A 13,806-nucleotide genomic window follows, 5' to 3' on the forward strand; every position below is an offset into this window, starting at 1 on the left:
TCGACTGGTTCCGTTATGGGGGATTGATTTGCTAGAACATTGTATTAGAAACTGAGCAGCTCCTAAAAATCTTTAAATGTTGCATTTTGGCAGGACGGGGGGAGGGTTGATAAGCTGGTAGATTAGTGACCAATCAATCTGCTGAAAAAATTGAAAAAAAAAACAAAAGAAAAAGACAAAAAGAAAATATATATAAGGGAAAGGGACATTGTACAGGTTCGCCCATTCCAAATTTCATGTCTAGACATTCATGCACTATCTCTATATAAACTTAAGTATATGTATATGCTTATTTTCTCATATACTCTTAAACTAATTAACTGATCATTATAAATTTAGAACATAGTTTCTAGGCATAATGGTGTGTAATGTGGCCTAAATTTAATTAAATACAGAGTGGACAAAGAGGAGAGGGGAGAAAGCCCTTTGTAAAAATTCAAATAGGTTCGATTTTATGAAATTATAATAGATATTAGATAGCAATTAATAAATGTTCGGCAAATTTCACTTTGTTTTTTTGTTATATTTTTAAATGATTTTAGAGGGCATATGTGAGCATGAACTCTCATTTGGAAATTCAAATATTAAAGATTTGCATTAAATTTGATCCATAGTCATTAGACACTAAATAATCAAGATCCCTGTATTTCAATTTCTTTCTTAAGACCCCTTAAGCTAGTCTTCAATTTTAGATTGTTTCTAGAATCAAAATCATGTAATGGATTTTGAGCAAAATTGGAATGAAGATTTTTGACATAAGGTTTAGAAGCAATATATCTTTACTGTCATCTTTTCGAGGAATTAATTTTACCCGTCCTGAAATGATGTCATACTTTACATATTTCTATTTAAAATTAAAATGTTCAAAATATGACAACTTACTTAGAATGATCTGTGTTATTTCTTTTGATAATTGTCCAACAAGTAGTTCAACATCATCAGCAAAGTGACTTCTGAATTTATGAATCATTTATCAATAGTAAAAACAAAAAAGTTTCAATATTAAAAACTAAGAAATATGGCCATTTGGAATAATTGTTGCCAATATTGGCTGGTATTTTTTGAAAAGATACCTCAGTTTTTCTCAGTTATATTGCAGTGAGTGTTGGGCTCTCAACCAATCCTCTCTTGTTCAACTACAGCATAATGACAGATCCATAGTGAGATGGATCTGTAAAGCAAAAGCTGACTAAACCCAACATATGAAGTGCCTTCAATAAGTTTCCAAACTTTTTTTTCGTATGGGCACTTTAATTGATAGTATACACATAAAACTAGTTCCCTTCGAAGTAATCTCTTTCGGATGCAATTCACTTTTACCGTTCAAACAACTTCTGGAAGACCTCATGTGAGTCCTCTGGTGTGAGCGTGTCAATGACTTTTGTCACAGCCTCTTTCATCTCCTCAATTGTCTCATAACAGCCGCTAAGGTTTTTCTGGAGTTTAGGGAATAACCAAAAGTCACAGAGAGCAAGGTCTGATCTATAGGGAGGGCGAGGAACTGTCTTGATGCCCATCTTGGCCAAATACTCTGTGACAAGGATGGAGCACTCTTGTGACAAACTTTATGAAAATCTTCCGCATCTCCAGTTCCTCGCAAATAACTGTGCACAGTTCTCACACTGACATCAAACTGTGCACTTCTTGTCTCTATAGACACACAATGATCCTTATCTATGAAATTCTTTATTTGGCCAATCAACTCTCATGTTCTGACTTTCTTACTCCTCCTACACCTCTCATCATCCCTCACAGATTCCATGCTTTCCTTGATTCTGTTACGCTACTCAAAACCTCATACTTGATTCATGCAAGATGGTCCAAAAGCAGTCTGAAGCATTCCATATGTTTCTGTAGCATTTTTTCCAAGTTTACACCAGAATTTTATTACATATCATTCTTCTAGTGTCCTCACATCCAGATGGCATTTTTTAAATTCACCAGCTGTGACAATCAGGCTTTAGTAGAGTGTATTTCAATTCCTGCTTTAGCTGTTCATTTGAATCTGCAATCATAAAAATTGGTCAGTCATCTCATAAGATGTATAGTAATAACATACTGAATTTTCAAAAGTTTATGACAATTTTAAATGCCTGTACAAAAAAAAGTCTGGAAACTTATTTAAGGCACCTCATATGTTGAAAGATTTGCTGAAATCAGTATATTTAATATATATATATATATATATATATATATATATATATATATATATATATATAGTATATATATCAGTATATTTAATCAGCATATTTTTGATCGTAAGGATGAATTGGTTGTGTTGGTATTGTCATGTGAAACGTTTCCTTTTCAAAATATTTTATGACATTTTCATCCCAAACAAGGCACAGTCGCACTTTAATGTAGGGGGTTACTATCAAGGACATAAGTAGCAGGGATACTATGTGGGGAATTGAGCAGCAAGATGTCTGTTCACATTACATTTGAACTTATGCATGTCAGTATAGTTGGGGAAGCAGGAAACCGAAAAGGAATTCCAAAGTCTAGCAGTTCTGCGGAGGAAACTATTAGAGTAGAAGACTTTCTTACATCTAGGGATCTCTACTGTGTAGAAGGGACTTTGCTGCTTGTCGAGTTTGCCGGGGGTATTTACGTCAAGGGAGTATAAGGGCTTGTAGTTTATCAGAGCATATACCATTAAAATACTTGTAAAACAGGTAGAGGTATGCAACATTTCATTGATAGGACAGAGGTTGAAGCCTAGATGACAGTTCAGGACCTATCAAGTTTCTTTTGAACCCTGTCCAGGAGTGAGAGATGCGTCAGCCTAAATGTGACATGGTAGAGAGAGCTCATCTTCTTCGCAGCAGCCTTGGCAATGCTCTCGATGTATCTGTTCCAACTCATGTTCTCTGTGAACATTAAGCCAAACTGTTTGAAAGAAGTACTTTCAGGCAATGTATCTTTAGCCATAGATATTAGAGGTTGAGAAGGTTTCTTGTAATTATTGAAAGAAACAAGCTTAGTCTTGTGACCATCCATTTTTTTCATCATTCCACTACAGATTGGAGGTCTTCTTCTACTGTTCCTGCCATTGGCTTAGATGTGTTCATTCGTTTCCCCGCCCCCATGTCTGTTATAGAGTGTGGTGTCATCAGCAAATATGCCCAGCTCAGAGAAAATTTTATCAGGAAGTTAATTTATGAATATTAGGTTGGTTGGTTGGTTGTTTTTGTTTTACGGCATATCAACCCTTTTCAGGTGATTTAATGCCGAATCCGGTGATTTTGAAAATAATTTTTTTATAGAATATATTTGTTTTTTGCAAGTCAGTTTCTATTTAACCCATAGTTGGGATCCTAACAGGTACTACCACTCCGGGTCAGAGTGGACCTGGGAGCAATGGCAATTAAAGGGTGGCTCCACACTCCCCAGAGCCCACAAGCTGGGGCCTCACCATCGGATATAGTTTAAGGTCATATCCAGGACCAATGAATATTAGGAGTAATAAAGATTATGACCTGAATTCTTCATTTATTTAAGAAGGATTTAATTATGTTAAGTATTTATACAGTGATACCATATGATCTGAGTTTCCTGAGAAGACCACTGTACCATACCCTGTCAAAAGCTTTAGATATATCTTAGGGCTACTGCTTTGTCCAGTGTATGGTATATATGTTCGGAGATTACAGTTAGGATATCTGTTGTAGAACGGGCTTGCCTAAATCCATATTGTTGGTCAGTCAGAAGTTTAGCAGCTGTAAGGTGATGGACTAGAACTTGATTAATTATGGATTGCATATTTTGGCGAAAAGAGGGAGGAGACTAACGGTGCGATAATTTAATGGGTCAGTTCTTTCACCAGAATTCTTGTAAACTGATACCACAGAAGCAGTTTTCCAGCAGTCAGGAAAGCAAGATTCGTTAAGGCATTTGTTGTAAAGTTTGGAGAGGGCTGGAGCAACCTCGATGGAGCATTTTTTTTTAATAGTATAGTTGGGATGAGATCAGGTCCACATGCTTTTGAGGTGTCTAAGTCTTCTATGATATCATACAACTGAGAAAGGGTGATTTCAAGATCATCTAGTGTGGTGTCAGTCCGCAAAGGAAAATCAGGGAGGGAGTGGTTTATTTGGTCCATGTTAGCTTTCTCAGTTGCCATGCAAACAACCTCATGATTGTTGGATAGTGGAGGAATTGTTGATTGTCCATTATTTACTAGATTGTTGTAGATTTTTCAGAAATCATGAGTTCCCAATTTCTGCGCTTCAATGCGTTTTCTGGTAGTTTCAGTGTATTCTCTCTTAACTGTCAGTATTTCTTTCTTACAACTACTTCTAGCTTCAATAAACTTTTGTCTGTTTGTACCGGACTTGTGTCGGATAAATCTGTGATATACATGCTGCCTTTGAGCAATGGCAGCTGCACAAGTAGAAGTAAACCATTGGGGAGAGTGGGGTTTAATATAGAACTTCCACGTGGGAACATGATCTCCAATTGCTGTTTTGAAACATTCAGAGGTCTCATTTGCGCGCCGTTCTGCAGGAAGAGAAACGATATTTCTCCATGGAGCATCTCTGATGATGTCAGCCTTCTTATAATACCTTGTCATTTTTATGCAATGAGTCTCCAACTTTGGGTTGAGAATTTTTATATTTTATGAATTTCCTTAAGAATTATTACCTTCATTTGATTAGGTAGTCCAACATTTTAGGATGTATTACATCAGGTTCCATATTTTTATTAACATTCAACCTAAACAACAATGGTGTCAATGTCTCATTTTTAGTTCAGCCATAATCTCTGCTGTTTCCTCCATTAACATTTGTTTTTTGTTTTTTTACAAGGTAATCACTACTTATCAAGGCCCGGAAGCCACTCGGGATAAGGGTTATTGCGTGTACAGTAATCAATGGGATAGTATCATAGTAATCGTTAGTATTAGAGATTTGATAAAGTGTCTTAAGGGGGTGTTTCATCAGGAATTTGTTTATGTTGGACTTGAAGACATCCAGGTTGTAGTCAGGTGCGAAACAGGCAAACGGAAGAGAGTTCCACAGGCATGCACTACTAAGAAAGAAGCTTTGTTCATGAAATCTACATTTTGGTTTTGGCACAGATAAAGAGTGGAGGAAAACAATTCTCCTGTAGTGAATCAAACTCTTCCAAAAAACTTAATAAATTCAAACAAACTTGCCCTTACCCTTAACAGTTTCAATTGGTCTCTCATTTAATTCAATTGCTTCAGGTTTGTTGACTTAAGTACCATTTTAGTTTTTCGTTTCACTTATTTGAATAATAATTTACAACTGTTTATTTTTTTCTAATAAGCCAACGTTCATGTTTCAATTGTTTCACTTATTTCCACAAAGTTTTTACATTTATTTTGTTTACTTAAAGCATTGGGATAGTTTTCATGACTTGGGATAATTCAAAACTTTTTACAAACTTTATTTTTGTTTTAGTTTTTAACTTTTAAATTCAGATAAACATATCTCGGCTCAAACAAAAATTTATTGAAAAACAAGTGTATTTATGCCAGTAATGTAAAAATCTTGCATTCTGATGGCGATGAAGTTGCTGAAAGCGTTTTTGCTATCACTTGGGTTTTTTTTTAAGCATTTCTCATGCAGAAAGTTGTCACGATGCTTAAAAAAGTGGTAGTCAGTAGGTGAGAAGTCTGGAGAGCATGATGGATGAGGCAAAGTTCTGTAGCCCAATTTGCTCAACTTCTGCAGGGTCGGTTTAGCAACATGTGATCAGGCATTGTCGTGGAGAATTGAGCTTTTTCTGTTGACTAATGCTGGATGTTGGTGTAGAAATTTCTGATGCATTTCATCCATTTGTTGACAATACTTCTCTGCTGTAATCGTTTCGTCTGCATTCAAAAAACTGTAATGGATGAGACTAGTCGTAGATCACCAAACAGTCAGCATGACTTTCTTTTGGTGCAACTCTGGCTTCAGAAAGTGTCGTGGAGTTTCATTGGCGTCTAACCACTGAACTGAGCATCACTGGTTGTCGTAAAGAACCCACTTTTTATCACAAGTCACAACCCAGTTGAGAAACAGGTTGTTCTGGTTGCATAAAAGAAGGGAAGATGGCAATTCATAACAGCGTTTCATTTTGGTTGTAGCTTGATTCGTGAGGCACCCATTTATCAAGCTTTTTTTTTTGTCTTTCCAATCTCTATTAAATGGTAGGAAATCATTGTATTCATTACGTCTAATATAGACTCTTATTGTCGCCACGAAATTTCTAAAACCACTATTCTGCTGTGCATTCAGTAATGGTTCCTGAGCCAAATGCTTCATTGATATCAAAAGTTGTTTCAGCAGCCTTTGAGCCTATCTTGAATTGAAATATAAAAATTGTGCAAATTTGCTTTTTTTTCCATCTTATAAGATGGAAAAAAAGAAAAGACATAATTATAAAAAAATTGAAAGACATAATTGTTTTAAAACAATTGTAACTTAAACGATTAGATAGTGTGAAAAACACTTTAAAATAATATATAAAGTAAAGTTATTATAACAAAAACTTATTTGAAAATACATCATTAGAAATCAAAATTTAAAATTCTGCAAAAACTTTCTTCTTAACCTAATAGTTGATTACTATCCCCAAGATAATTTTTCTAATAGTTATCTCCACTAATGAGGTTATGTTTTCAGCTTAAATTGTTGGATTGTTGCAGTGTTTGTTTACATACATCTTAATATCCACATCACTTAACCAATCATCACCAAACTTGGTCAAAATTGATATATCAGTTATGATCTTAAAACTGATTTAATTTTGAGGATATCTAGGTCAAGGTCACAGAAAAGATGAAAATCAGTTTTGGCAATGCTTTTGTTTCTGTTCATCATAGATACTCACTATTTGACTTATATTGTAGCCAACGAAATACCACATCTTATATGACCTGGATACTTGACCTTGAAAAGTTCAGCTACAATAGAAATTTTGACAGAATTTCATCTTCTGATTTTTTTTTTTTTTTCGAAATATGATATATGGATGTGATGCTCTTTCATAAAAGCAACCATCAAAATCTCAGCCTAATCCGATAAATAATTGTTGAGTTATCAATGTTTCCATAACTTCAGGAATATTTCATATAATGTGGAGAAGACCCAGATAAGACGTTGGTCCATCCTTGCATTGTCAGGCAGTGGTATACAGGCTTAATATTGACTTACTTTTTTGTTCTGTCTGTTTGGAGAATGTTATGTTTTTATTATACACTAATGGGGGTACCCAGCGTTGCTCGGGTGTAGAGAGGTGATGTAAGTAAGGAAAAAAAATAAATTGGTAGTGGAAGGGGGGGGAGAAACAACAGTAGGCAGTTTGGGTGGAGAGAGAGAGAAAAAAAAAGTGGTAGTAGGCAGGCAGGTTTGAATCCACACAGCGAAGAAAAAAAAAAAAAGTGACATCTTTGCTGAGGTCTTCATCGTCTGACTGCAATTCAGAATGTTGAAATTAAGCTAAGTCAATCCAACCGATACAATGACTTGTAACAATGGCGATGCAAAAAAAAACGAGCCCTCCTTATAGAAAAGTGCCCAGTTTAGGGTGAAGAAATTAATGCTTTTGTCCAATTTTTCAATATTTGTTGTCTGAAGGGCCGAGCTTTAAAACGATACCGATCTCGTGAGGTTAGGTCTGTCAAAAATTTTGTGAGACATACAAACACACACACATTTTGTCTTTTATATATTAGATTTTATTTTTTCACACAAATGTATTCAGTCTACGACTTCATTCAATACTTCCTTTTTAAATATGAGTTTCTGTTTTACGTTGTTTTTTTATAATCAAAATCTATTTCTACTTTATTTAAATACATGAATCCACACATTTATCTGATAATGCTATCAAATATTTACATCTATTTAGCAATCATTATTTAATAAAAAAAAAAACCCTGATCCAATATATATTTTTTCTAATCAATCCTCTTCCTCACTACAATCTTTTGATAATTAATGAATTCAAATATTTGATTTGTATTTTAAAATGTTGACTAATTAAATTTGCAGAAGACAACAAAAAAATTAAAATCCTCAACCATTTTGATAGTTTCAGTTTTACTTGATGTAAATGTATCTCATTCAATTTGTTTGTGTTCTATGGTGTAAATTATGAGATCTGTATCCACGAAAAACTTTCTTATTGCCATTAATTACTTGAAAACATTTAAGATATTATATACATAAACAGCAGCCATCCTTCAATTTTTTTTTTTCATTTTATATTAATTGAAATTTAAGTGTTGCTATTTCTGCTTCTTTTATATTTTCTGCAAACAAAACTGTTTCTGTAATACAGATTTTTTTCTTCATCTGTGTTTGTAAATTTCTGATTTTTTTTTTTATTATAAAATTTTTTTTTATGACATTTTAAAATCCCAAATTAATTTGTAACTCTGAAAATTAAAGCTGTCACAATTATAATCACATTATATACAATTTATTACATGGTTTCAAACTTCTGTCAAACTTTATTACTTTTTTTCAGTTGACAATCTTCTTTATTTTTAAAAGTGTGTTTTGTTGTAGTCGATTCAAATTATTTTGTTTCAGGTCAGAATTCTATCACAAGGAAAATTTTTCTGTGCTGAGAAAAGAGGAAAAGCAAGTAATGTATATTATGCAAGTTCTTATATGTTTATTAGTGTGGTGGAGGAAAGGAAAATGTAAGCGGAGATAGCATTGCTATAGAGAGAAAGAGGGACATATGAAGAACAAAATCATTTTCTATTTTTTGAAGATATCTGCAATTCCTTTAGATGAAACAGAACATTTAACTTTGCTTTAATAATGTAACCTGATTTTATTACAAGATTTTAATGAAATACTATGAAAATTAGAGAAAAACAGAATTTACCAAAAGTGGAAAGAGAAGAAAAATTCGAAACAAAAAAATTTCTTATAGAATTTATTAAATTCTTAAAAGAAAATATAGCTTGTCTTTGCTCAACATCAGATAAATGATAATTAGAACAATTTAAAATGGACAAGTAACCCATTTCACAGCAGTTATATATTTCTCAGTCAAACTATTTGTCTGAAAAGAAAAACTACTGGGCTGATCTGGCTGAAATTTTGTACGGATTCGTGTTATGATAAGGTGCAGCGAACTAAGTATTATGGTATCCATAAGTAATTAGTATTTGACGAAAAATGAGCACAAATTTAACCATATTCAACCATCAATTTGGCATAAAACATTCATTCTAAGTAAATGGGCTATAACTTTTGCCTGCTTTTAGTGGGCAAAAAGTCTAATATATATATATATATATATATATATATATATATATATATATATATTCAATGGATCATTTCGGATTCATCCTGTTCTGGATTTTACTCTTTCTCATTGGATTTTTACCATTTTTTATAGCTTCTTGCTTTTTTAATCTCATTGATTCCCTATAAACTGTCACTAACTGTTAAATTACTTTTTTGATGCAAATATGATTAATTTCATATGGTTTGTTTCCTTCAATGCATTAATTTGCAAAATTTATCATATATTTTGAAAACCTCTTCCCTCTGATGAAAAAAATTGCATTATTCAAAACTCCATGGATTAAGGTTTTTCTTGTTTATTTGTACTCCTTGTTGGATAATTAAAATTTTGTATACCTTCCTTACAGGTTTATAATGTTTATTTTTTGAAAATTTGAATAAATTTTTCAATAACAAGATTTTTATATATTTTGTTTTATTATTTTAATCTCATTTTTTTTTTTTTTTTTTGCATTTTTAACTTAAATTATCTGATGAGATCGGCAGAACAATATTATTGTCCTATATATCATTGAATATTTATGAAAACCTTTTAGAATTTCCAAAGATATGGATGATGTCACAAAACGAGTTTTATTTCTTGAAAAGTTGCCAAAGCTATTATTCATCCCTTATGACATCATCCATTTAAGTGATTTCAAGTATTTTCTTTTTTTGATAATAATGATTATTTTTTTTTTTATCTGCCACATCTCATCCAACTATTTCACTTATTCACTTTTTAGGTTATGTCATTTTTTTTTTTTAATGGAAATCGCTCCAGACAAGGCATGAAGCCACTTGATGTAAGAAGCTAAAAAGAAAATACTACTTCAAGATCAAAAACTTGTCAACAATAAGTGTTAGATGGAATAGATTTTAATCCAGAAAACAGCCATTCCCCCTTCTTTGTCAGAAACATCGCTCATGGAATATAGAACAAAATAAGGGAAGCATGAGTTACAAGACTGCCAAAAGTAAATCCAAGATCCACGTTCTACGAATTATAAATAATATTCTTAAATCAAGTAGATAAAGCAATAATGATAGTGATAGAGAACTGTCCTCGGTCAATAGAAAAAGAAATCCTTCATGACTCAGACAATTTTTTTTTTTATCCTATTTAGAATGCCCTCTTTTCCGGAGCTGGATTTTCTCCATATAACAAGAAATCGACCTAGTGTTTAACTCTGCCCTCGTGAGGAGGCAAGTAAATAGGAACAATATTAATGTGATAATTAGTTATGGACACGACTATGATGATAAGGTTACCAAAGTGGCTTATACAGAACAAAATTGTAAATTAAACTCCAAATAATGAAATTGTTTAAAGTTCTATCAACTAGTGTGTAGTGGTTAATAGTTAACAGATTGGATTAAAGTGTAGTGGGTAGGGGTTAATATTTAATAGATTAGATTAAAGTATAATTTGTAGTGGTTATTATTTAACAGATTGCATTAAATTAATTACTAATCTTTTGAATAAATTATCAAATTAATATCATCATTAACAATTTCATAAAATACGAAATAAATAGCACATACATCTACTTTTGTGTATCCCTATTTATAAGGTAAACTGCGTTTTTTTTTTTAATTTTATTTTATTTATTTTTTTTTACAATTTAGGAGGGTTTTACTGTGGGCCATTAGTACTGGATTCATGTAAATGATTACTAATCCTCACTTTAAGTAAATTTTGAAGAACTAATTTGGGGAATTTTAAATAAAAATTTTCATTTTGGCTGTCAGGAGAACAAACCCTAAAAACTTAGACTCAGTCAGCTTTCTGCACATCATATTTTTTATTCAAAATTTTATGAAAAACTAATGCACATATTTTACAAAATCAGAAGACGAAGGACTAATATGATAAAAACACAGAAAGAATTGCTTGCAAAAAAAAAAAAGAAAAAAAAAGAAAAAAAAAGAAAGAATAAAAAAAAAATAACAATACTTCCTAAAAGCGGTTACTCTGTATAGAAAATTGTAAAGAACTGATAAATGAAAAATATAAACAATATAGAAATATATGAAGATAAGTTCATATTTGAAAAGAATTGCATAGAAATTTATCTCATGATGTAATACTATTTGAAGATATTAAGAACAAAGCAAAAAAAAAAAAAATTATGAAAATTAAGAATGAATAAAAAGATTCAGCATTAAATGGAAAAAAAAAAAAAAAAAAAAAAAAACTTGATATGCCGCAAAGCAAAATAACCAGCTTACAAAAACATAGATCCTTTCCTATTGACATTGGAGACGGAAAAACGAACAGAAATGTCAACCAACCTATGGAAGTGGGGTTTGAATCAAAGTAAACAAACAGGCCTTATAGAAAGAGCATCTTCTTCTAAATTGAAGGAGGTGTCAGTCGGTGTAAGCAAGAGGTTATTAGTAAGCATAACAAAGCAACAAGAAAGAGGGGGTGTGACTTACAGTGTCTGGTAATGAGAGGACCAAAGTGAGGCAAACATATTGTTTATGGACGTCATCACCAGTAGAAGGATGAAGCTTGCAGGTTATGCATTTCACAGCATCTCTAAAGGAAAGGGAACAAAAGACAAAATGAAACCAAAACACAAACATTAACAAAAGCAGTGGAAAAATAAAAGTTCACACGAATAAAGAGAGAAAGGATGATGAAAATTTTTTAAAAACGATCTGGATGAATAGGAATGATGTTTTTTCCGATTTATCCACATGTAAATCAAATTTACCAATTTACAACTTTTAAAATCCTCTAAATGAGATGGTTTAAAAGAAAACAAGTTTTATATTTCTAATACAAGATCCTGAAAAAGATTATAAGGGCCACTTTCCTTTTTACTACAGAGAATTTCAAAAACAACCTGGCAAATATACTCGGTGAACCAAGTGCAAGAGAGATGTACTTAAATGATGATGAATTGGGATGATGATGACGACAACCATATGAAACCATTGTAAAAGCAATGTTTTGAAATAAGACAGATTCTTTAATGTGACAAACAAATCGAGAAAGAACCCAGGAAAACATTTCCTGACAAATATTTAAGGGTTTGAGACTAAGTAACCTTAGTAGTTGCTTAAAATGCAGTCTTTGTCAAATTGAAGATTCATTCTTTGCTTCTTAATCTATAAAACTGTTAGGTACCAGCATTAAAAAATAAACAAAATAATAGAGTTATTTGCCTTGGATTAAAGAAGAGAGAGTCATTACCGTTGAGAAGGATACATCCACCCTAATAATTTGAGAGTTAACCAAAATGCGCCTCCATCACAGATTTTAAATCGTCACACATCCATCAAATTCTACATTACCATTTAATCTGTAAGTTGTTAAATGTGTCAACGGTTATACTTATCAATTGATTTTTTTTTTTGGAGTGGTTATTAAAATAATACATATCATCAGATTCAAGAAAAAACCCAAACTGTCTTTCCAATTTATCCACATGTAAATCATATATGCCATAAGCAACTTTACAACTATTAAAATCCTCTAAATGACATGGTTTAAAGGTTTTATATTTCTAATATAAGATCCTGAAAAAGATTTTAAGGGTCACTTTCCACTTTAGTAGTGAGAATTTCAAAAACTACCTAAAATGAGTTTCAAAAACAACCTGGCAAATATACTCGGTGAACCAAGTGCAAGAGAGATTCAAACAATTGTACTTAAAGAGACAGAATCGTAAAAAGATCTCTCGGTTGGAATGTATGAGATAGCAGATGAATGTCTGGCATCTGGCAGGATGCCCCCTCTTCAGCTTTAATAAAATGATAAGAAAAAAAAAAAATTACATACATACAGGGCGTCTCCATAAAATGTGTGCACTTTTTATATGACCATAAAACCAATATTTATCATAAGAAAGAAAAGTTTCATACATCAAAACACTGAACCAATATAGAAACCAGCTAATTATCAAAAGTGTTCAAATTGTTGGCTATTGTGGTCCATGAACAGCTGACAATGCCTACTGAATGAATAGAAAACGTTCATAATCAGTTCAATTAGTATGCTGACACATCTTTCAATGTTTGCTTTCAACTCATTCATTGTAGCTCGTTTTGTGGTGTGAACATACCTCCAATCCCCTGATCCCAAAAGAAGAGAAAAATGCAGGGGGGAGTGTCAAATCCCGTGATCATGGACAGTACTTGATACTTCCTCTTTGTCCTAAGTATCTGTTTCATAGGTAACTATCAAGATATGCTCTTACGTCATGATGATAGTGGGGAAGTGCTCCATCTTGCTGGAAGTGCCATTCTTTATTCCTAAACATCTCTTGGGAATGTGGTATAGCGTATTCATGTAGCAAGTTGAGATAATTTAAAGAGTATATACATCATTTTATTGGGACACCATATATATATATATATATATATATATATATATATATAAAATGGGTGAAAAGGATGTTAATATCATTGGGTGTAGACCTTTGTTTTTGGTCTTTTTACAAATGGAAACGGTGTTTAACAAAGAGAAGGGTCACCAAATTTTTCCATGCAGGAAAACTTTTATTTTATTTAAATTGCACTCAATGATATTTCT

The 13,806-nt window shown here is 32.3% G+C and overlaps 1 protein-coding gene across 1 annotated transcript in view; it reads right to left on the bottom strand.

Annotated features, from left to right (window-relative positions):
- The window catches only part of LOC145276776 (uncharacterized), a 140,532-nt gene that overhangs the window by 32,468 nt on the left and 94,258 nt on the right, over positions 1 to 13,806 (bottom strand). The window contains exon 4 of the mRNA XM_080128051.1: positions 11,703 to 11,805. Coding sequence (XP_079984177.1) covers positions 11,703 to 11,805 — 103 coding nt within the window. The remainder of the gene's footprint in view (positions 1 to 11,702; positions 11,806 to 13,806) is intronic.

The sequence above is a fragment of the Euprymna scolopes genome, chromosome 1 (assembly GCF_053919585.1).
Source record: "Euprymna scolopes isolate OS-2025 chromosome 1, ASM5391958v1, whole genome shotgun sequence".
Lineage (NCBI taxonomy): Eukaryota > Metazoa > Mollusca > Cephalopoda > Sepiida > Sepiolidae > Euprymna > Euprymna scolopes.